The 24,402-nt window shown below is 40.6% G+C and overlaps 1 protein-coding gene across 4 annotated transcripts in view; it reads right to left on the bottom strand.

Moving 5' to 3' along the window:
• The window catches only part of LOC134350589 (rho guanine nucleotide exchange factor TIAM2-like), a 276,948-nt gene that overhangs the window by 62,402 nt on the left and 190,144 nt on the right, over positions 1-24,402 (bottom strand). For all 4 annotated transcript variants that reach the window (XM_063056011.1, XM_063056010.1, XM_063056012.1 and 1 more), the window contains 3 exons: positions 15,918-16,076; positions 7,129-7,233; positions 5,304-5,382 (listed from right to left, as the gene is read on the bottom strand). In XM_063056011.1, the coding sequence (XP_062912081.1) occupies positions 5,304-5,382; positions 7,129-7,233; positions 15,918-16,076 (343 nt within the window). The remainder of the gene's footprint in view (positions 1-5,303; positions 5,383-7,128; positions 7,234-15,917; positions 16,077-24,402) is intronic.

Raw genomic sequence — 24,402 nt, 5'->3', positions numbered from 1 at the left:
GTAAGTTTGCATTGTGATACGAACAGTGTGGTGGTGAATAATGATTCCCTTGTCAATTAAACTCACTGAAGTGACTGAGAGCAATTATATTCACATAATTTTCTCTCTCTCTATATATATATTTTTTTCCTGGAGATGTTGGAGTGATTTTGTTACATTTATTCTTTAACAGTTCATTTCTCAATGACCTGCCTCAGCTTGCAAAAAAACCGCTTCACATAAATCATACATTGATACTGCCAATAAATATTTGGAAATTCCCTGATAAAGCACGATGAAATGATAAATGGAAACAAAGCCTACCATCCATAAGTTGGGATATGAGCTCACATAATAACAGCAATTAAACTTAAAAAGATTTCTTCATGTCCAGAGGAAATAAAAGGATCAGATTTCTTGTGGTCTCTTTCTGAGAGAGCCATGTTAGTTATAAACCAAAACAGCAGTAATTTGGTTTCTGTGTTTGCCAATGATAAGTAAAACAGTAGCTTCAGTCTAGTGTCTCAAATGGGAACTGACAATGGTGGAAAGAGAGAGACAGTGTGTCAGACAGTTTCTCCTCAACTGCAGCTGACCTTATTTCTGTCTTTTATTCGCTCCCCATCCTTAAAGGCACATTTCAAAACATCTCTCTGACTTTTCTCAGCTCTGATGTAAGGTTACCTGCAATATCAACTATGTTTCTCTCCCAAGAGATGTTGCCTGGCCTGCTAAGCATTACTCACAGCTAACAACAGGAATTCTGCAGATGCTGGAAATTCAAGCAACACACATCAAAGTTGCTGGTGAACGCAGCAGGCCAAGCAGCATCTGTAGGAAGAGGTGCAGTCGACGTTTCAGGCCGAGACCCTTCGTCAGGACTAACTGAAGGAAGAGTGAGTAAGGGATTTGAAAGTTGGAGGGGGGGGGGAGATCCAAAATGATAGGAGAAGACAGGAGGGGGAGGGATAGAGCCAAGAACTGGACAGGTGATAGGCAAAAGGGGATACGAGAGGATCATGGGACAGGAGGTCCGGGAAGAAAGACAAGGGGGGGGGACCCAGAGGACGGGCAAGAGGTATATTCAGAGGGACAGAGGGAGAAAAAGGAGAGTGAGAGAAAGAATGTGTGCATAAAAATAAGTAACAGATGGGGTACGAGGGGGAGGTGGGGCCTTAGCGGAAGTTAGAGAAGTCGATGTTCATGCCATCAGGTTGGAGGCTACCCAGACGGAATATAAGGTGTTGTTCCTCCAACCTGAGTGTGGCTTCATCTTTAGAGTAGAGGAGGCCGTGGATAGACATGTCAGAATGGGAATGGGATGTGGAATTAAAATGTGTGGCCACTGGGAGATCCTGCTTTCTCTGGCGGACGGAGCGTAGATGTTCAGTAAAGCGGTCTCCCAGTCTGCGTCGGGTCTCGCCAATATATTAAGGCCACATCGGGAGCACCGGACGCAGTATATCACCCCAGTCGACTCACAGGTGAAGTGTTGCCTCACCTGGAAGGACTGTTTGGGGCCCTGAATGGTGGTAAGGGAGGAAGTGTAAGGGCATGTGTAGCACTTGTTCTGCTTACACGGATAAGTGCCAGGAGGGAGATCCGTGGGGAGGTTCTCACAGCTTCTGGTGTTATTTCGGATGTCCAACATCTTCACAATGCTATTTCTGCATTGTCTCAGTAGTGACTAGGCAATAAAAAATTTGTATGGAGCAAGGAATGACAGTAATTCTTGAGAGCTTTGTTAATGTACAGTGCCTATAAAAAGAATTCACCCCATTGGAAGTTTTCATGTTTTATTGTTTTACAACATTGAATCACAGTGGGTTTGATTTGGCTTTTTTTTGACTCTGAAATACTCTTCAGAATCAGAATCAGGTTTATTATCACCGGCATATGACTTGGAAGTTGTTAACTTAGCAGCAACAGTTCAATGCAATACATAATATAGCAGAGAGAAAAATAAATAAAATAAAAATAATAATAAACAAACAAGTAAATCAATTACGTATATCGAATAGATTAAAAAAACATGCAAAAACAGAAGTACTGTAATATTTTTTTAAAAAGTGAGATAGTGTCCAAAGCTTCAATGTCCATTTAGGAATCAGAATGCAAAGGGGAAGAAGCTGTTTCTGAATCGCTGAGTGTGTGCCTTCAGGCTTCTGTACCTCCTGCCTGATGGTAACAGTGAGAAAAGGGCATGCCCTGGGTGCTGGAGGTCCTTAATAATGGACGCTGCCTTTCTAAGACACCGCTCCCTAAAGACGTCCTGGGTACTTTGCTCTTCACGATACAACCAGAGAAGTTTTTGAGTGTATTTGTTGACATGCCAAATCTCTTCAAACTCCTAATAAAGTATAGCCTCTGTTTTGCCCTCTTTATGACTACATCAATATGTTGGGACCAGTTAGATCCTCAGAGATCTTGACAGCCAGGAACTTGAAACTGCTCACTCTCTCCACTTCTGATCCCTCTACAAGGATTGGTATGTAATCCTTCATCTTTTCCTTCCTGAAGTCCACAATCAGCTCTTTCATCTTACTGATGTCAAGTGCCAGGTTGTTGCTGTGGCACCACTCCACTAGTTGGTATATCTCACTCCTGTACACCCTCTCATCACCACCTGAGATTCTACCAACAATGGTTGTATCATCAGCAAATTTACAGATGGTATTTGAGCTAGGCCTAGCCACACAGTCATGTGCATATAGAGAGTAGAGCATGTGGGCTAAGCACACACCCCTGATTGTACCAGTGTTGATTGTCAGTGAGGAGGATATGTTATCACCAATTTGCACAGATTGTGGTCTTCCAGTTAGGAAATCGAGGATCCAATTGCATAGGGAGGTACAGAGGCCTAGGTTCTGCAACTTCTCAATCAGGATTGTGGGAATGATGGGATTAAATGATGAGCTATAGTCGATGAACAGCATCCTGACATAGGTGTTTGTGTTGTCCAGGTGGTCTAAAGCCATGTGGAGAGCTATTGAGATTGTATCTGCCATTGACCTATTGTGGCAATGGGCAAATTGCAATGGGTCCAGGTCCTTGCTGAGGCAGGAGTTCAGTCTAGTCATGATCAACCTAACAACACATTTCATCACTGTAGATGTGAGTGCTACCGGGTGATAGTCATTAAGGCAGCCCACATTATTCTTCTTAGGCACCGGTAAAATTGTTGCCTTTTTGAAGCAAGTGGGAAATTCTGCCCGTAGCAGTGAGAGGTTGAAAATGCCCTTGAATACTCCTGCTAGTTGGTTGGCACAGATTTTCAGAGCCTTAATAGGTACTCAATCGGGACCTTCAGCCTTGTGGGGGTTCACTCTCTTTAAAGTCAGTCTAACGTCAGCCTCTGAGACAGAGATCACAGGGTCATCAGGTGCAGCAGGGATCTTCACAGCTCTAGTTGTGTTCTCCCTTTCAAAGTGGGCATAGAAGGCGTTGAGTTCATCTGGTAGTGAAGCATCGCTGCCATTCATGCTATTGGTTTTGCTTTGAAGGAAGTAATGTCTTGCAGACCCTGCCAGAGTTGCCGTGCATTTGATGTTACCTGTGACATTTACAGCTGTGCCATATTCTTTCCATTTCTCGATTGACTTAACAGTAGTCTAAGGGTTATTCAGTGACTTGGAAATGTTCTTGTATCCATCTCCTGACTTGTGCTTTCCAATAACCTTTTTGCAGAGTTGATTAGAGTGTTCTATTCTCTTCATGGTGTAGTTTTTGCCAGGATACTGACGCACCAGCTGTTGGACCTTCCAGTAACAGGTATATTTTTACTACAATCAATTAAAACACCTTGACTGCACACAGGTCTCCAAAACCAGATCTCTATTTAACTAATTATGTAACTTCTAAAACCAACTGGCTGCCCCAGTGATAATTTGGTGTGTCATATTAAAGGGAAGTGAATACTTATGCAATCAATTATTTTGTGTTTTATATTTGTAATTAAGTTATATCGCTTTGTAGAGATCCATTTTCACTTTGACACAAAACTCTTTTTCTGTTGATCAGTGTCAAAAAGCCAAATTAAATCCACTGTGATCCAATGTTGTAAAACAATAAAACATGAAAACTTCCAAGGGGGTGAATACTTTTTATAGCCACTGCCTATCCCATACATAGAGTACAAAAGAAATGCAATACCTGAATGTAGGGAGTGCAGTAGGTACAGCACCCTCTACCAGGACGGGAAATAATTAGATGTGCTATATTTTGTAACTTCAAAACATTAAACTAATTCAAAAGAAAACACGACAGTCCAAAATGCCAGTCTCATTTCATGTTTTACTGTAAGCGAGGCACACCTGTATCACGTGGTAGCGTCATGATGTATGCAATTCATGTATTTTTATATATAACAATGAATTATATAAACAACAAAGAATGTTTAATCAATATATGTACAAGATTACTGAAATATTAAATACACAACAGGTTGCACAAGTTTCTACTCAAGAAGAGGTAAGTAAAAAGGGGGTAGGCTTGTTTCAAGGTGAAAAACAATGAGTAATGACATTCTAAAAGTGGTGACTGTGCAAAGGCAAAAAAGGTTCTAATAGGACCAGTGAAGAAATTAAAAATGGAGCTTGAATAAACTGTTAATAGGTGTAACTGAACTATTAATTGGGCAAAACAAAAATAAGAACAGTGAGAGTGATTTGAAACTGCTGTACTAAATGTTAAATCTAAAATGTTCCACGGTGACAAAGTGAAAGATGAGGTGCAGTTGCTCAGGGAAAACAAGAGACTGCAAATGATGGAATGGGATTTAAAGCAAAAACAAACTGCTGGTAGTCAGTTGCTCAAGCTTCTGCTGAGCTGCACAAGAACAGATACAAGAAAGTTTAGCAAATGAGTGCCTTAATTTCAACTCCATTATTAAAAGCGACATTACAAGTATGACATTTGATGAATTCCAGAACCCACAGAACAACCACCAATATGGAAATTGTAATATCAATAGCACTTAGGCTGATAAACACCAATATCGCCAGAGATAAATTTCAAGGTTTCCATTACACTCTGGATTTTCCTATGATTTGTATTTCTAAACCTACTTTGAACATAATTAGTAAAATTATCTTTTTTTGTTCTCCACAATGCCAAATTATTTAAGAATTAGCATATTACTGGTCATAAATTAACAAGTTAAAATTTTGCAATGAAATTTGCATTACCAGTAATTCATTATTGATATAACTAAATTTAGGAAGTTCAGCTTTCTATTAACTTTCTATATATTAATCTCAAAACAGTGCAAAACAAAAGCAAGAGAAAGAAACATGAAAGGAAGAAAATGCAAAGTCATGACTTACCAAAAGCAGTTTCAGATCCTTGTCTTTTAAGATGCATATGGTAAATATTCATGGTGACAATTTCTATTTCATCAAACAACTGCAATAATAAAGAAGATAAAATTATCATTCCACATTACTCCTAAAAGCTATGGAACAAGTCACTGTACACAAATGTTTTTGAAAAGTTGTGTTTTTTTTAAACAAACAAGACATTCCAATTTTTCAAAATCATTTTCTACAGTTGAGAAGAGTTGTCTAGATTTTATAAGTAGTAAACAGGGGTTATCATGCTTTTCATAATGTTATAAATCAGTAATCTTTAAAGGCACTGTAGAAAGGAAAAGCCTTAGGCTTAGAGGTGATTATAAAAAACTGAAGCGAAAAGAGGAGTCTAGATGAAAGAAGATAAAGAGGAGGGGGAATAAAAGGATAGATTTTTGTAGTAGATGATCGGGAAGAAACAGGATAATTTCCTGCTAGAGATGACCTGACTAAATGTAGCAAATGTAAGATTTAATCTGACAAAAATAATCCCACAGGAAAACCAGTGAAGGAGGAGGAATTAAAAATAAGTCCTGAAATAAAATTAATTCATCACAGACAAAGATATAATGAATGATTATAATAACCATATTTTCATGGTGGTAAAGAAAAGGCAAAAACCAGACTGAAGGAAAGTGCATGCATGTCTGATTAATCAAAAAGGTTACATTCTATAAATCCATATTAACAATTCATTTAATTCCTTAATAAAATTTAGCCAATTACAGCCAACCAACTATTTCACTTTTAGCTTCAATGCCACAATGAACCACAAGTTTTATTTCCCTCAGTTTTTGGTTTTCTTAGCTATGAGTCAAAAGACTATGATTCAATTTGCATTCAAGTTCTTTAGCACGTAATCAAGCCTTACAGTTCAATACTGTGTTGTTTTGTTGAACATGCCATCTCTTTTTGATAAGATACTTAACAAAAAGTACCTTCTTGAAAGCCGGGGAGGAACAAATAAATCATTTCTCACTTAACCAATACTACCATAAAATTATCAGCTGGCCATTCTACCCAATTTGTGATTCAAGAATGTGGAGGTCCAGAATTAGCAGCCACATTTGCCCGTATAACCCTGACACACCTCTATGATGCGATATGGTGAGTTGTAAGTTTTTCTTTTCTTTTGATTACTTTTTATTATATTTATACCATAAAGTGCTGTGGTTGCATGAAAATACTCAAAAAAAAGACTATCTTGACAAATGATTTTTAAAATATTAACAGAGAATGGCTAGAGAGCCATTGACATTCATAAAATGATACCATAGCATGCTATGACGGGTGATTGATAATTTCGTGGCCTAAGGTAGAAGGAGACGAGTTATTAACTACAAACTTCCTGCATTTTCACTCAAAGAGTTGAACTGCACGTGCATGTAACAAGAGCTGTATAACTCATCTCCTTCTAACCTAGGCCACAAACTTATCAATCACCCCTGCTGCGGACCACCTGGAGGTCCAAGACGCTCTCGTTACATGCATGCGCAGTTCAACTCTTTGAGTGATAATGCAGAAAGTTTGAAGTTAATAACTCAACTCCTTCTATCTTAGGCCACGAACTTGTCAATCACCCCTGCCGTGGACCACTTCTACAAAGAAGGGATCCGTATGCTCCACGACCGTTGGAGTAAGTGTGTACATGTAGGAGGGGACTATGTTGAAAAATAAATGTGCTAGGTTTTCTAAAATTGACTCCTTCTACTTTAAGCCAGGAAATTATCAATCACCCCTCGTAAGTGTCCACAAGAGGGGGACAAAATATTTTTCCATGAAATATTATGCCAAGTATTACCTGGTCCTGTATGTAGTCCAATTGATTAGGAATGTAATATTCCATATTTTTGTGTACCATTCTTCTGAGACGAACATTGTAATGAACTGGATTCAATTGTTTCATCTGCATGAGAAATGGGGCATTTATTAATATGTCTTCACTGGCAAAAATTCACAATAAAAATTTAAAATAATCAGACCCAAGAAATTTCAGTTTTTCGCACTGCCCAAATTGCAAAGGGAAGTGACAGTGAATCAGGAAATCTTGCTTTACGTTACCAAGGCATGGAATACCCCATAAAATAAATCAGATCTTTACCATATGATATGAGTTTGCCGTGCACAAGGTGATTGTTCTAGTCAATAAGATTCAGAGTGTGAACAGATTGAATTTTGGAGCTTGTGTGGTCTTCTGCTGCTCCATGTATTTAAAAAAGGAAAAATACATGCTCCAAAATAGCAAGTATGAAATTTGACACAGTGAGAGTGAAAAAGGAACAACCCCCCCCCACCCCCCGATTTTGTAGTCAATGCCCCACCAGTGGAACTTCCATTAATCTCATGGAAAATTCCTTCAAAGATCCATCATGTTTTAACACACCCTCTTCCTTTCCCAAAAGCATTTACTTTCAGAAGAGTTTATTAGGGTTTCAGGACTTCTAGCAGCAATATTATGAACTGGCAGAGCAGCTAATCACATTAAAGAACTCAAAAAAACCGAGACACAAAAAAAAAGCAGCACCCTATGGTCAGATCTTCTAGCTATTTTGTGGAACTAACTCATGAGATTAAGGTGGCATAATGTCCACAAAACATGAAGTTAGTACCTTTTTTAATGGGTCATAGTCTTACTAAGAATTATGACATGGCATGCCACTTACACAATGAAATTAAACATGTAATCTGAGCACCTCATGGCAAGATTACTTTGGGAATCCTTAAACTTTCATCACTCCTCTCAGAAATCACATGGTCCTGCTGCAAAACAGTCCGTGGAGAGGATCAAAATTATCAATCCATTGATATTTCCGAATTACACTGTGCTTAAAAAACATGGTTGCTGTTACTTTACAAGATCATGACAGTGACCGCTGATAGTTTCTCTGTCACTTTAATTGCCAAGTCTGGGCTGGCTAATCATTCCAACAGGAACACACCCTATGTCTTTTTGAGGACTGAAATTCACATTTGACAGGTTGTACTAATGGATGCTTTGCTTAACTTCTGTGACCAAAGTGGAATTTCTTCCACATTTAGTCTACAAAATTCAGTGGTCAATGTGAACTAGCACTTGCACTTGCTTTTCAAGGTGCCTTCAGAATTCTTCACTCAACCATTCATCATTTAATCAGATTATTGCTACATAATAAAAGGTAAAACTGAAGAAAAAAATTGATCAATTGTCTCCAAAATAAAATAAAAGGGAGCAAGTCGAAAATTAATTTCTTCCTTCGGGTTTGATCCATATGCATTATGGAGATTGTCAATAGAGCGGTGAGAGTTTCACTCTTTTGTTGAGTAATGCAAGCATCCACATAACAATTAATAACTTTCTTAGGACACAAAATGTAGCATACAAACTCTTCATGGGATGACTGTCGTATTGGCAATGGCAATTGCCCAAACAATCTCACTCATGCAGTCAGAATAGCATCGGCAACACACAAAATGACATGCTCTCCAAACACTCACCAGAGTTGAATGGCAAGAATGAGATAGTCAGCTCGGAAGTAGTAGATAGCAGAGATCACTGAGAAAACTATGGAGGTGTCCTTGTAACACTGGTTGGTAATTGGTCAGAAGGTAGGAAGAGATAGATTAAGAATAACAGGAAAATAGGATTTGACTGGTAGGATTTGACAAGTGCTGTTACCTGGTATTTGTATTAGAATTCTGTACTCGAATTTATACAATAAATAAGACCAGGTCAAAGGGGCAGAAAATTGTACAAGTTTCCAGACTGATTTAAAGTTTGCGGCCACAGTATATGGGAACAAGATATATTAAGGAATTCAGGGATAAAATCAGGAAATAATGGAAATACAGAGCAGGCTGGTCAGCATCTGAAATGAGAGAAGCCTGGTTAATGTTACCAATGTAGATTCCAACTAGAACATTGTACACAAAAAAATTAACCACTTCCAATTAATTTGATGTTGTATCTTACATATGTTAAAACATTGTGGTAGATTGTGCCAAAATCTTAGTATTCTTTGGATCAATAATCTTCTAGATTCATTTATATGGATAATTTTTATATTGATGAGATCTGATTTTCGATATATTCTCTATTTCTATCTTGATAATCTCTAACAAAAGCTTAAAGACTTCAAAGTTAACTACCAAACCTCTTTTTTAAAATCAATTGGAGTCCTAAAACACTTACTTGTTCTTATTACTAAACCACATTTAAATTATCATCTTAAATTAGAACTACGCAGTTGTACTCCAAAAGGTCTAATCAAGGTTCCTTACAAGTTTGTCATGAACTCTTTTCCAATTATAACCCATCAGAATTCCCTGGTTTCCTTTTATTAGTGTGGGGAAAAATGTCATGTTGATTGCTGTAGTTAGACAAACAAAGAGTTTTGTCAATACCTCAATGAAACTTATTGGAACTATCTGTGGCTTCCTTATTCTTCCCAACAAGCGCAAATCTTTACACAAAACAACAGTAAAACTTATCTGAAAACAGTAAGTTTGCTGAAGCCCTCTAATTTTGTTGAATTCTTTCTCAGTATTAACCTTCAATTTGATTCAGTCCAATTCTTACAAGCTATTTGTTTGTTCTATTTATATTGCTACTACTATTACTATTTCATGATTTTTGGTTGATTTTCCCCTGCTTTCCTCTTGGGTATTTTTTTTACTTCTTGCCTAACGTCAGCATGGTTATGTTTGTCATCTCACCTCACTACCAAAAACACTTTTCACTTCCTCCCTTTTTGAAATATGCTTTCATTTTTAATTAATTTGTGTACTTTGACAGACTGCATTTTTCTGATCTGCATTGATCCTTTTTCTAAATAATCTGCTCAACTATTGAATCCAACAAAATTAATCTCAAATGATCTATCCCAATCCCTTTCACAGCTTCTGGAGGTTCACGATTTCCGTCTTAGTGTATTAGTTGTCTTGTTTGGTATTTTACACTTATTTTTTGCACCTATTTTGAACATTATGATTTCCATTGTCAAGATGACCTGCTCTGCCAATTTAGTTCATTCCCCATTAGTCATATAACCATATAACAATTACAGCACGGAAACAGGCCATCTCAGCCCTTCTAGTCTGTGCCGAACTCCTACTCTCACCTAGTCCCACCGACCTGCACTCGGTCCATAACCCTCCATTCCCTTCCTGTCCATATATCCATCCAATTTAACTTTAAATGACAACTTCGAACCTGCCTCAACCACTTCTGCTGGAAGCTCACTCCACACAGCTACCACTCTCTGAGTAAAGAAGTTCCCCCTCATGTTACCCCTAAACTTTTGGCCTTTAACTCTCAACTCATGTCCTCTTGTTTGAATCTCCCCCACTCTCAGTGGAAAAAGCCTATCCACGTCAACTCTATCAATCCCCCTCATAATTTTAAACACCTCTATCAAGTCCCCTCTGAATCTTCTATGCTCCAAAGAGTAAAGACCTAACTTGTTCACCCTTTCTCTGTAACTTAGGAGATGAAACCCAGGCAACGTTTTAGTAAACCTCCTCTGTACTCTCTCAATTTTATTGACATCTTTCCTATAATTCGGTGACCAGAACAGTACACAATACTCCAAATTTGACCTTATCAATGCCTTGTACAATTTCAACATTACATCCCAACTCCTATACTCAATGCTCTGATTAATAAAGGCCAGCATACCAAAAGCTTTCTTCACCACCCTATCCACATGAGATTCCACCTTCAGGGAACTATGCACCATTATTCCTAGATCCCTCTGTTCTAAAGCAGTCTTCAATGCCCTACAATTTACCAAGTGCAGGATCGTACCATCCGTGTTGTCACTGGCTGATGGGGAAAAATTGCTGATAAGATACTCTTTCTGATCATAAGATATGAATGATGGCAAAGCAGAGGCTTTTTTAAAAAGAAACCATTAATTCAAGTGATACCTTAGGTGATCAGTTACAATTATCCTTTTCCATAGTTACAGTTTGGTAGCCTTAACTGTAATTTAGAGGACCGAGTCCAGAATTTGAAGTTTAGTGAATTCAATTTAACGAACTATCCCATGATCTAAATGATGAAAGTAGACAGCTATAATGGTTTTGGTGTGATATACTTTATCAGGCACGTGACCGAAGTCATGGAGTCATAGAAAAATAAAGCACAGAAAAGGCCCTTTGGCCCATCTAGTCCATGTGAAACCATTTAAACTGTCTACTTCCATTGACCTGCACCAGGACCATAGCACTCCATAGCCCTACCATCCATGTGCCTATCCAAACTTCCCTTGAACGTTGAAATTGAGCTTCGTGCACCACTTGTGCTGGCAGCTCATTCCACACTCTCAGGACCCTCAGAGTGAGGAACCTTCCCCTCATGTTCCCTTTAAACTTTTCACCTTTCACTCACGACATCCAGTTGTAGTCCCAGACAACCTCAATGGAAAAAGCCTGCTTGCATTTACCTCTCTATAATTTTGTATACCTCTATCAAATCTCTAAAGAATAAAATCCTAACCTATTGTCTTTTCTTTTAACTCGGGTCCTCCAGGCCTGGCAGCACCCTTATAAACTTCCTCTGTGCTCTTTCAACATTATTTGCATCTTTCCTGTAGGTAGGTGACCAAAATTGCACACAATATTCCAAATTAGGCCTTACCAATGAATTATACTACTTCAGTATAACATCCTATCTTCTGTACTCAATGCTTCACTAATCCCCCAGTCTTGGTGTCATCCCCAAAGTTGATGATCCAGTTAACCACATTTTCATCCAGATCATTGATATCGATGACAAACAACAACACAGCCAGTCCCGATCCCTGCAGTGCTCCACGAGACACAGGACTCCAGTCAGTGAGACAGCCATCTACTATCACTCTCTGGCTTCTCCCACAAAGACAATGTCTAATCCATTTTACTATCTCAACTCGAATACCAAGCAACTGAACTTTCTTGACCAACCTCGCATGTGGAACCTTGTCAAATGCCTTCTGAAAATCCATGCAGACAACATCCATTGCCTTGCTTTCATCAAATTGCCTGGTAACTTCCTCGAAAATCTCTGTAAGATTGGTTAGACATGACCTATCACGCATGAAGCCATGTTGACCATCCTTTATCAGTCCGTGTCGATCTAAACACTCATATCCAGTCCCTTCGAATACTTTCCAATAATTTTCCCACTATTGACGTCTGGCTTACCATTCTATAATTTCCTGGATAATTTTTAGAGCCTTTGGTAAACAGCAGAACAACACTGGCTATCCTCTGATCTTTAGGTACCTCTCCTGTCACTAAGGATGATTTAAGTATCTCTGCTAGGGCCCCGGCAATTTCTGCACTTGCCTCTCACAGGTTCTGAGGGAACACCTTGTCAGACCCTGGGAAATTATCCAGCCTAATTTGTCTCAAGACAGCAAAGACCTCCTCCTCTGTAATCTGGTAGGGTCCATGAAGTTGATGCCACTTTTCCTCACTTCTATAGACTCCGTGTCCTTCTCCTCTGTCTGGACAAATTCTTGATTTCAGTTTTTCTGTGAGCATTCACAATACTAGCATTAGTTTTTTTTTACTACTCTAAGACTGTAGGTCTTTGTGCACATCTTGGGCACAACCCTTAAAGTGAAGTACAGCCCATATCAAAAATTAGTGTCATAATCTACCATAATATAAGCCTTGTAATTTAAGAGATTGGAGCTCTTTTGCTAAGACCCCGTGGTGTGGGCATGTGGCCAAGTGGTTAAGGCATTCGTCTAGTGATCTCAAGGTCGCTAGTTCGAGCCTCAGCTGTGGCAGCGTGTTTGTGTCCTTGAGCAAGGCACTTAATCACACATTGCTCTAGTCTGTGTGAGGAGTGGCGCCCCACACAGACTTCCAATCTGCGCCTTGTAAGGCATAAAAATGCCCGATGCAGGCCTCTCATGGTCTGAGTCGACGTTCCCTCCCCTCCCTCGCTAAGACTACAAAAATATCGCAATTCATTTTAATACAGGAAATAACTAAGTTGAGAAGTTGAATTTCCTGCTCTATTCCATTTGGTTCAGCATCAAAAACTATTTTTTGGCACATTTTAACAGATCAATACTGTATGCCAATTCACTTTAGCCAAAAGAGAACAATAATTGAAAGGGAAGAGACAATCAGTAATGAAGGGCCCATTAAATTAAAAAAAATTAATGATCAGATATAGCATTTATAATCATATGCAGTGTCACACTGAGAACTATCATAGCGTGGTTAATTGATTTGAATTGCTCACTGCATAAAAGGTCATTCCAATTCTTTCACGTTAAGTTATAATGCAAATGATTGCTCTAAATAGTTCATGACATTTTTTGCAATGCCACCCCACTACTGGACATACTCAGTCATCAACAGATTTTGTCAAAGCAGAACTTGTGGCAATTCATGAATGACAGGTTACAGAGAACTGAACAGCAGCAGATATATCACTATCCATCACAACAGGAATGATTGCTGGCTGTGCAAATTATAGATGCTAGAAAAAGCTGAACGTTAAACAAATTATACAAAAGTTTCAGCTCCTGAAATTGATTGACAGAAACAGATTTCCTGGAAAAACAAAAAGTGGTTTTGGTTTTTAACTATCTTTCTCTTTACAATTCCAGGTTCATTCCTTTCTCATCTCTTCCCCTCTCTCTTGCAGAGACTAATGTTTGACGTGTCTAATGCCCATTCCTCAATACAAGATGAAATTAGGCAGGTACATAGACAGGCAAGGAGGGAGAAGTGGAAAAAATCAGTCGAATGAAGAGTAAAGATTTGGATAATTCTGTTGCAAATCGTATAGTAAATCTAAATCTCCAAACAGTGCAATCTCAAAACCATTTTATATACATACATGAGAAAATCTGCAGATGCTGGAAATCCAAAGCTGAGTTCCTCCAGCATTATGTGTGTGTTGCATATTATATACATGGTAGCTGAAGTCAAACTACTCAAACAGCTTTGCTGTTAAGCTATCTGAGAATCCAAATATCATCAGGACGATAATTACAAAATAAGTTAGCATCCACTTATCCTAATGCAAAACAGTGCAATTCAACGAAAATCTGGTGTAACAAACACCTATTTTTATGATCAGTCATGTCCACAGTGCCTGATAATATGAATCAAAAAACTGTACTACTGAATGCCCCTGAATAATTTCGTATGAGGACAACAGAATAAACTTACTCCTGCTCAAGTCCAGTATATTCTAATAAGTGCTATCCGAAGCAGGAATCACAGGTGGTTGCAGCATAGGAGGCCACTTAACCAGTGGTCCGGATCTCTTCTATACAAGGGCGATCCAACTAGTTCCACTTTACCACACTCTCACAAATGACAAAGGAACTCTGGTGTATTTTAACCTGTCTCAGGCCACTAATCCCCTGCTTAACAAATGAACCCTGCAAAGATCACTCAATTCAGTAAGAGAACACTGGGATTTTAATGACTAGTGTGTTTCACAGGTCTTCAGGCATGATTGCTTTCCCACAATATGCCTCTAGTTCAATACACAGATATTACAAACATGACACAGGCACAAAACGCAAATGATGAAAGTAGCAAGATTCCGAGCATTGATGAACTTTAATAAAGATAGATCAGAGAATAAACATAATTATACCACACTCGTAAGTAAATGATGGACTATCAAGATTGTGCCACTGTCAGGATGCTAATGGCAACCAGCAGCCACCTTAACTCCTTTCTCTTCTGACGTCCATTCTTCCCCAGCACCTAACTTCCCCCATCAATCCTGCCAAGCAAATGGATTTAATTAGTACTAATGGTGTCAAGTTTGTAGAAGACTGAAAGACAACTTAAGCACAATTACTTAAACTAGGGCGAGCATTCAGAATGTCCAGCATAAATGACACCTAGCACAAATCAACTAATTATGCCACCTTACAGACATAACAAGTCAATGACACCACTGCTTTGATGAAGTTGTTTTAAGTTGCTTCACTCAGAGTTGGCTCCCTGTGTATTGTGGTGTAAAATCAAACAAGTGGCTATCATTCCTGAATACTTCTAAAGGAAATGCATTTTAAAAATCTGATCAGATTTGCTGCTGGATTGAACTGGCTCACTTTACTTTTTTGGCTGATGGAATGAATGCAAATTCCTGCCAGTGGCAACTTCAAAAGGAAAGAGGATTCTTAAAATAGGCATAAATATGGGTACAATTTGTCCTTAAATATTGAATTCCATGCAAAGCAAAAACCTTAGTCCCTTCTTTGTCAAAGTACTGAATGTGGTAACACAGTTCATTTGCCAAAATTGATCTTACTATTAGCCATCAAGGACAACTGACCAGAAATTGCAGCCAACATTTGGTTGTCACTATGGGGAGACCAAGTCCCCCTTGATCAATGAGAAGAGTTACCTGACTGAACAGCAGGATTTTATTCCAACTTAGAGGAATGTCATATAAGTGACAATAAGGTAATATCTCATAAGCAAATCATGCAAGCAGCAATGCGCAGACCACAACATTATGTCTGAAGAGCCAGGAATATAAGAGGAAAGTGAAAACTCAGTATCACTCTGGCACATTCAGACACATTTTTGTAAACTTGGCAAGCTCATTTAAAATTAGTTTTTCTCTTAAAAGTAAAATACCTTGCAAGCTGTAATAAGTACATCCTCCACGGTCTGATCTGCTTTAATGGCTATGATTGCTGTTTGCTTGTCAGGGAAGCAGACGCGGGCAGTACTCTCTGAAGAACAGTCCCGGGCTGAGGCTGGAAAGTGGACGCCCAAAGATCCATCAGGCTCAGCCTGAAATAAAAGTAATATCAATTAACCATAAGCTAATTGTTAAAATGTGGTGAACTTCCTAAAATGTCTCCATGTTTGCTTTAAACTTAGTTATTCTGGGTTTTATAGTTAAAAATACATTTTGAAAAATTAGATTCCTTTTGGTGAATCTTACAATTGATATGATATAAAGATAACTTTTTTGTATATGTTCTGCAAGACTAAAATTGTAAAGGTTTGAATATGCAGCTCAGCAATTTATTCCCAGAACCTACCAAGAACCCAATTTGGCATGAAATGGAATGCAATTCTGATTTGGAAGTCACATATTACTTCAGAATTACTCTTTTTATCACACTTACATTTGCTTCCAACTGAAGTTTCATTCAAAGTCAGTTGCTAAGTATTATTGATAAAGTTACAAAAGTTATTATAAAATTAGAAATTAGAAAACATTAGCAACACACACAAAATGCTGGAGGAACTCAGCAGGCGAGGCAGCATCTCATATCGGCATACCTTGACTCTGTTTTATCCCCCTAGTTCAGTCTCTTCCTACTTACATCTGTTACACCTCACACGCTCTTGATCTTTTCAAGGATTTCAAGCTCCCTGGCCCCCATTTTCTTATTTTTACTATGAATGGTCAGTCCCTCTACACCTCCATTCTCCACCAGGAAGGCCTTAAGTCTCTCTGATTTTTTTTTTTCTGGACCCCAGACCCGACCAGTTCCCCTCCACCACCACTCTCCTCTGCCTAGCAGAACTTGTCCTCACTCTCAATAATTTCTCCTTTGGCTCCTTCCACTTCCTTCAAACAAAAGGGGTAGCCACGGACACTCACATGGGTCCCAGCTATGCCTGCCTGTTTATCATTCCAAGCCTACACTGGTGACCATCCCACACTTTTCCTACGCTATATTGATGACTGCATTGGTGCTGCTTCCTACACCCGTGCTGAACTCGTCAACTTCGTCCACTTTGCCTCCAACTTCCACTGTGCCCTCAAGTTTACCGTGTCCATTTCTGACACCTCCCTTCCCTTTCTCGATCTCACCGCCTCTATCTCTGGAGACAGCTTATCCACGGATGTCTATTACAAACCCACGAACTCTCACAGCTAGCTGGACTACACCTTGTCCCATCCTACCACTTGTGAAAATGCCATCCCCTTTTCTCAATTCCTCCGTCTCTGCCACATCTGCTCTCAGGATGCGGTTTTTCATTCTCAAACGAAGGAAATGTCCTCCTTTTTCAACGACGTAACTGCCCCTTCTCCACCATGAACACTGCCCTCAACTGAATCTCTTCCATTTCACACACATCTACTCTTACCCCATCCTCCCACCAGGGATAAGGTTCCTTGTGTTCACACCTACAACCCCACCAACCTACACGTCCAGCACATTATTCTCTGAAACTTCTGCCACCTCCAATGGGATCCCACCACCAAGTACATCTCCCCCCTCCCACTTTCTGCTTTCCACAGGGATTGCTCCCTATGCAACTCCCTTGTCCATTCGTCCTTCCCCACTGATCTCCCTCCTGGCTCTTTCCCTTGCAAGTGGAACAAGTGCTACACCTGCCCTTACACCTCCCCCTTCACTACCATTCAGGGCCTCAAGCAGTCTTTCCAGGTGAGGCAGCACTTCACCTGTGAGTCTGTTGGGGTCATTTATTGTGTTCGGTGCTCTCGGTATGGCCTCCTGTATATCAGCGTGACCTGACGTGGATTGGGAGACCGTTTCGCTGAGCATCTATGCTCTGTCTGCCAGAACAAGCAGGATCTCCCAGTGACCACCCAATTTAATTTCACTTCCTATTCACATTCAGATATGTCCATCCCTTGCTTCCTCCACTGTTGTGATGAGGCCACACTTAGCTTAGAGGAACAACACCTTATATTCTGTTTGGTTAGCCTCCAATCGATGGCATGAACATTGATTTCTCAAACTTCCGGTAATGCCCCCCCAAAGACCCCCGCTTCTCCATTTCCCATCCCCTTTTCCCTCTCTCAGCTCATCTCTTTGCCAACACATTGCCTCCCTCTGGTGCTCCTTCCCCCTTTTCTTTCTTCCATGGCCTTCTGTCTCTTTCACCAATCAACTTCCCATCTCTCTACTTCATCCCTCCCCCCTCCAGGTTTCACCTCTCACCTTGTGTTTCTCTCTCCCCTCCCCCCACCTTTTAAATCTACTCCCTAGTTTTTTTTCTCCAGACCTACTGAAGGGTTTCGGCCCAAATTGCTGACTGTACCTTTTTCCCCATGGATGCTGCCTGGCCTGCCGAGTTCCTCCAGCATTTTTGTGTGTGTTGCAGAACTTCACAAATACATTGTCAACACTCAAATATACCTCAGCACTGTCTCTCTTGATCTGTTGTCACCTTCAAATAGTCAATGTGGCTTTGGGTGTGGAAACATAGTCAGCAATACTGAGCACAGAAAATCATGGCTCACAAATTTAACTGAGTTTTGTTCTGAGGATTGATGAGGGCAGGGGGGTAGACATTGTTTGCACTGACTTCAGTAAGGCCCTTGTTAACATTCTACACGGTAGGCTGGTCCCGAAGATTGGAACACATGGGATCCAACACAATCTACTAAACTAGCTTGATGGTAGGAGGCAGAGGGTGATGGTGGAAGCTTCTTTTTCAGACTGGAGGCCTGAAAACCAGTGATGTACTGCAGGGGTTTAGCAGGGTCCTTTATTGTTTCTCAAAAAAATTCATGATTTGGATGAGAATGTAAGCAGCATGATTAAAAGTTTGCAAACTACAGAAAATTGGTGGCATAGTAGAGAGTAAAGTTTATCCAAAGTTGCAATCAGATATATAGATCAATTGGGAAAGTAGGCAAAGTGATGGTGAATGCAATTTAACTCAGGTAAGTGCAAAGTAATGGATTTTGGGAAGTTAAACCACAATGGGATACACAATAAATAGCAGGGTTGTTGAACTGAGACCTTGGTTTACAAGTGTATCCACAAGCAGACAGGATGGTGAGGGTGGCATAATGCATGCTTGTCCTCATCAACTGGGGCACTGAGTCTTATTGGGACATCACGTTTCAGCTGTTGATTAGGGTAACTTTGTCTTTCCACACAAAGGTTTGCTGGTATCTGGAATGAACTGCTGTGGTGGTGGGGGGATGGGGTGGGGGGGGGTGGAGGGAGGAAGGAAGGGAATGCAGCCAGGATCAGTAACTGTATTTAATAAGCATCTGACAGGTGCTTGGATTTATGCATCAACGTAACTGTTGTGATTTAACTCACAAGTAACTTATTCTACTACTTGTCAAAAGTATATCCCCTCTTGGAATCTGTGTTGCAGCTTAAAAACTTCTTTTGATGTACAAGATAAAAGGAGCTCTGGTTTTCTTATTAAACATGCATTTATCTTTACAGGACCTGACATCTGGTTATAAGAACCAAGACAAATTCAGTTAAGGGAAATAGTTTGGCACACACAGAAACAAATGCATTAAGGTTTGAAATTCAGACTTTCATAAACTGAAAAGGTGTCTGATCAAATGCAAAAAAACCTCATTGTATAGAGTTCAAAGACTTGCATTTTGATGGTTCTACAATTAAAGGCAGAAGTGTGCCAGGGTTTATACACAGGTCACCTTTTATTCTCCCACTTCCAAAATATTATAGAAAGAAATCTTACTGTGCGTTAGTCCCTACTAAAAGAGTGCACAGAGGAGGGATCTTTTTCGAGGCCAGGTGTGCAGTTTTTGTGTGTGTAGGAGTTCAATGCTTGTGACGTGTGATGGAAAGCTGGTGAGAGACCACGCATCGCATGACTGCAGTCCAAGCTGAAAGTCACCCTGTATAGATGCCACAACTTACTAAAATCAGAAATTACAAATAACCAGGCATTTTGTTGTGCGTAACTGAAATCTAAAAACCCTGAAGAAATTCATGAAGTGCAGTTATTGAGAATCCCACTTCCTCAAAAAAGTACAGTTGTATGGCAGACTCGGGTCACGAGTTGTTCCCCTTTCAGAAAAGGGAAGAGAGAACACTACACCAGTCTACAGGTACAATGGAAATGCAAGAGTCCTTAGACTTCCCCGCCTGACTATCTTGCTGGTGAATGTACAGCCTCTGGAAAATAAAATTAAAGACCTAGAGCAAGATTGCAGTATAAGAGGGACATCAGGGACTGCTGAATATTTTGCTTCATGGAAACATGGCTATTCCCCCCCCCACTTTGGACACAGTGCTGCAGCTCGAGGGCTTCACCATTCTCCACAGAGACAGGATAGCTCAGTCTTTTAAGGCAGAGGAGGTGGACTCTGCTTCATGATTAACTCATCATGTTGCATAAACTTAGTTCTGTTCGGCCTTGCTCAACCAACCTGAAACATCTAACAGTCAAATGTCCATTTTATCTGCCAAGAGAGTTTTCTGTAATCACCCAGTTAGCGGTGTACATTCCATCTCAGGCAGGCACTGGAGGAGCTAAGCAATGTTATCAGCAGGGTCAAAACTGTGCACCCTAATGCCTTCCCTATCATTGCAGGAGATGTCAACCAGGCCAGCTTGAAGAAGTCTCTGAACAGCAACCCTCAACATATCACCTGTGGAACCAGTGGACCCAACACACTTGACCACTGTTATACCACCATCAAGAACGCTTACCATGCCATCCCATGCCCACTCTTTGGAAAGTCCAATCACCTGGCTGTACTTCTACTCCGAGCATATAGACAGGGATTAAAGAGCAGTGGTGAGCATACTGGACACACCCAAACCAAAAGCCATGGATGAACCAGGAGATTCATAGCATTGATGGCTATATCTGTGGCATTCAAAAATGGTGTTCCATAACTATACAAGAAGTCCAGGCACGACCTACGGAAGGCTATTTTAAGGGCAAAAAACAATTCCAATCGATATTAGAGAGGGAATCAGATGTACGTCTGCTCTGGTAGGGTTTGCAGGCAATTAACTTCCTACAAAGCGAAATTTAACATCATGAATGGCTGTAACACTTCACTCACAGGTGAGTTCAATGCCTTTTATGCATGCTTTGAAATGGAGAATACAATTAAACCTGTGCAAATCCTTGTAGCATCTGGTGACCCTGTGACCTCTGTCTTGCAGGCTGATGGCAGAACGTCTTTCAAGAAGGTGAACCCTCGTAGGGCATCAGGCCCTGACGGTGTACCTGGTAGAACTCTGAAAACCTGTGCCAACCAACTGTCTGCAGTGTTCAAAGACATCTTCAATTTCTCACTGCTGCAGCTGGAGATTGCCACCTACTTCATAAGGGCAACTGCCATACCAGTGCCCAACAAGAGAAGAGTGAGCTCCCTCAATGTCTATCATCTAGTTGCACATCTACTGTGATGATGTTGACCATGGCCAGAAACAACTCCTGCCTAAGGACCTGGACCCACTGCAATTTGCCTATCGCCACAGCGGATGCAATCTCACTGGCTCTCCACTTGGCCTTGGATGACCTGGACAATAGCAATACCTACGTCAGGTAGCTGCTCACTGATTGCAGCTCAGTATTCAACACAATGACACTTCAGTTCTAATCAATAAGCTCTGATTCTCTGGATTCTTTCAAGAAAGAGTTAGATAGAGCTCTTAAAGATAGCGGAGTGAAGGGATATGGGGAGAAGGCAGGAACAGGGTACTGATTGTGGATGACCAGCCATGATCACAGTGAATGGTGGTGCTGGCTCGAAGGGCCGAATGGCCTACTCCTGCACCTATTGTCCATTGTCTTACCCGGGCCTCTGTACCTCCCTCTGCAACTGGATCCTTGCCTTCTCATCAGGAGAGATCGGAAAAAAAATCTCCACCTCCCTGACAATCAACACCACCGAACCTGAAGGAGTGCAGTGCGTTGCGTTTTGGAACGTCGAATCAAGACAGGCTTTCACAGTAAACAGCAGGGCCCTTGGGAGTGTTGTAGAGCAGACAGATCCACGAGTTCAGGTACACAGTTCTGCAAAAGTGGAGCCACAGGAAGATGGAGCGCTGGCTTTTGCATGCTGACCTTCATCAGTCAGGGCAATGAATATAAAAGTCCGGAGTTCATGATACAGCTGTACAAGATGCTGGTGAGGTATTCTTGGGAGTATTGTGTTTAGTTTTCAGTCATCCTGTTATCGGAAAGGTGCCGTTAAGCTGGTAAGAGTGCAAGAAAGATTTAAAACGATGTTACCAGAATCTGAGTGATTGTGTTATATGGAGGCGGTGGACCTTATTCCTTGAAGCACAGGTGACTGAGAGGTGATCTGAAAGAGGTGTATAAAATCATGACAGGATAAAAAGGATGAATGCACTCAGTCTTTTTCCCTGGGTTAGGAAATCAAGAACAACACAGCACACATTTATGGTGAGATTTATGGTGAGATGGGAAGAATTTAATAGGAATTTACATGGCAACTCTTTTCTTTACATGAAGAATGGAATGACCTGCCAGAGGAAGTGGCTGAGTCAGGTATAGTAACAACTTTAAAATTGAATTGAATTGACTTCATTACTTAAATCCTTCATGTACATGAGGAGTAAAAATCTTTATGTTATATCTCAGTCTAAATGTGCAATTTGTAGTAATTTATAAACAGTATATACAACAGGATAGTCAATATAACATAGAAATACAGTTGCATCAGCATGAGTTCATCAGTCTGATGGCCTGGTGGAAGAAGCCGTCCCGGAGTCTGTTGGTCCTGGCTTTTAGGTTACGGTACCATTTCCCAGATGGTAGCAGTTGGAACAGTTTGTGGTTGGGGTGACTCGGGTCCCCAATGATCCTTTGGGCCCTTTTTACACACCTGTCTTTATAACTGTCCTGAATAGTGGGAAGTTGGAGAGGTACAAGAGTAGGAAAGATTTAGAAAGTCGTGGTTAAACGTTGGCAGATGGGACTGAACTAGATGGACATTCTGGGTGCATGGAGCAGATGAGCCAGGGTGCCTGTTTCCATGCTGTATGACTCCATGACTCACCTACAGCTTGGGAGGTTTGATAGGTGGGGTCGCTGCGAAGGGCCCAGCTGTTCACAATCTATCTCAATCATTACAATCTTGAGTTAATTTAAGGGGTTGAAATGTAATTTTTCCAGCTGCCGATGATGCAAACCAGTTTGGCAGTGTGGGTCTCCTTTGCCACTCACCATGGTTGAGGCTGATCCCACACCTCAGCACCACATTCCTGCACCAACACCTTTAATCCTTAGATTCTACTAACAGCAAATCTTCTTGTATTTAATGTACAATTTTTGGTCTCCCTAACTGCTTGTTATATTTGCATCTTAACTTTCAGTGACATATTTACAAGGACACCATGACCTTCATTCCCTCACCATTTCAAATATACGTTGCCTTCTCCTTTTATCAAAGTGAATGACCAAGTTGCCCATTTCATTTGACCCATCTCTATCCCACAAAGCCTCCTCACAGCACATATTGCCGTCCAGCCTTATATAATCAACAGTTCTAGTTATATTACACTTGGCCTGCTTGTCCATATCATTGATAGGGATTGAAAGCAGCTCGGTAGGGTCATGGCACAGTACTAAAATAATCAGACCAGTAATCGAGAGAAAATCCCATTGAAATTAAGATTGAGTTAACAGACTAGAATATGGAATTTACAAAAAATCATTATTACTATCTACTGGATTGTTGTAAAATCCCATCTAGTTCAGTCATAGAACATAGAAATTTACAGCACATTACAGGCTGTTCAGCCCACAATGTTGTGCTGACCACGTAACCTACTCTAGAAACTGTCTAGAATTTCCCTAGTGCATAGCCTTCTAATTTTCTAAGCTTTATGTACCTAACTAAGAGGCTCTTAAAAGACGCTAATTTATCTGCTTCCACCACCACTACCAGCAGTGCATTCCACGCACCCACCACGCTTCGCGTAAAAAAACTTACCCCTGACATCCCCTTGGTACCTATTTCCAAGCACCTTAAAACTATGCCCCCTCTTGTTAGCCATTTCAGCCCTGGGAAAAAGCCTCTGGCTATCCACACAATCGATGCCCCTGTTCCTCATTTTCCTCAGTGAAGGAAATCAGCAATCCTTATTGATCTGACCCACATATGACTCCAGCAAACTGCATCCTCAAAGGCAATCAGGAATGGTTAGCAATGCCAACATCATGTTAACAAGCCACAGTAATGTAACAGTGCAACTGTGTATGGGTTTTCCCCCGATACTCCAGTTTCCCTCCACAAGCCAAAGACACAGTGGGTCGGTTATATGGTCATTGTAAATTGTCCTGTGGTTAGGTTAGGGTTAAATCGGGGTTGTCAGGGCTTGCTAGGCATCACTGCTCGAAGGGCAGGAAGGGGCCGACTCCACACTGT

The sequence above is a fragment of the Mobula hypostoma genome, chromosome 8 (genome assembly GCF_963921235.1).
Source record: "Mobula hypostoma chromosome 8, sMobHyp1.1, whole genome shotgun sequence".
Classification (NCBI taxonomy): domain Eukaryota; kingdom Metazoa; phylum Chordata; class Chondrichthyes; order Myliobatiformes; family Myliobatidae; genus Mobula; species Mobula hypostoma.
This window is presented reverse-complemented; position numbering and strand designations above follow the sequence as displayed.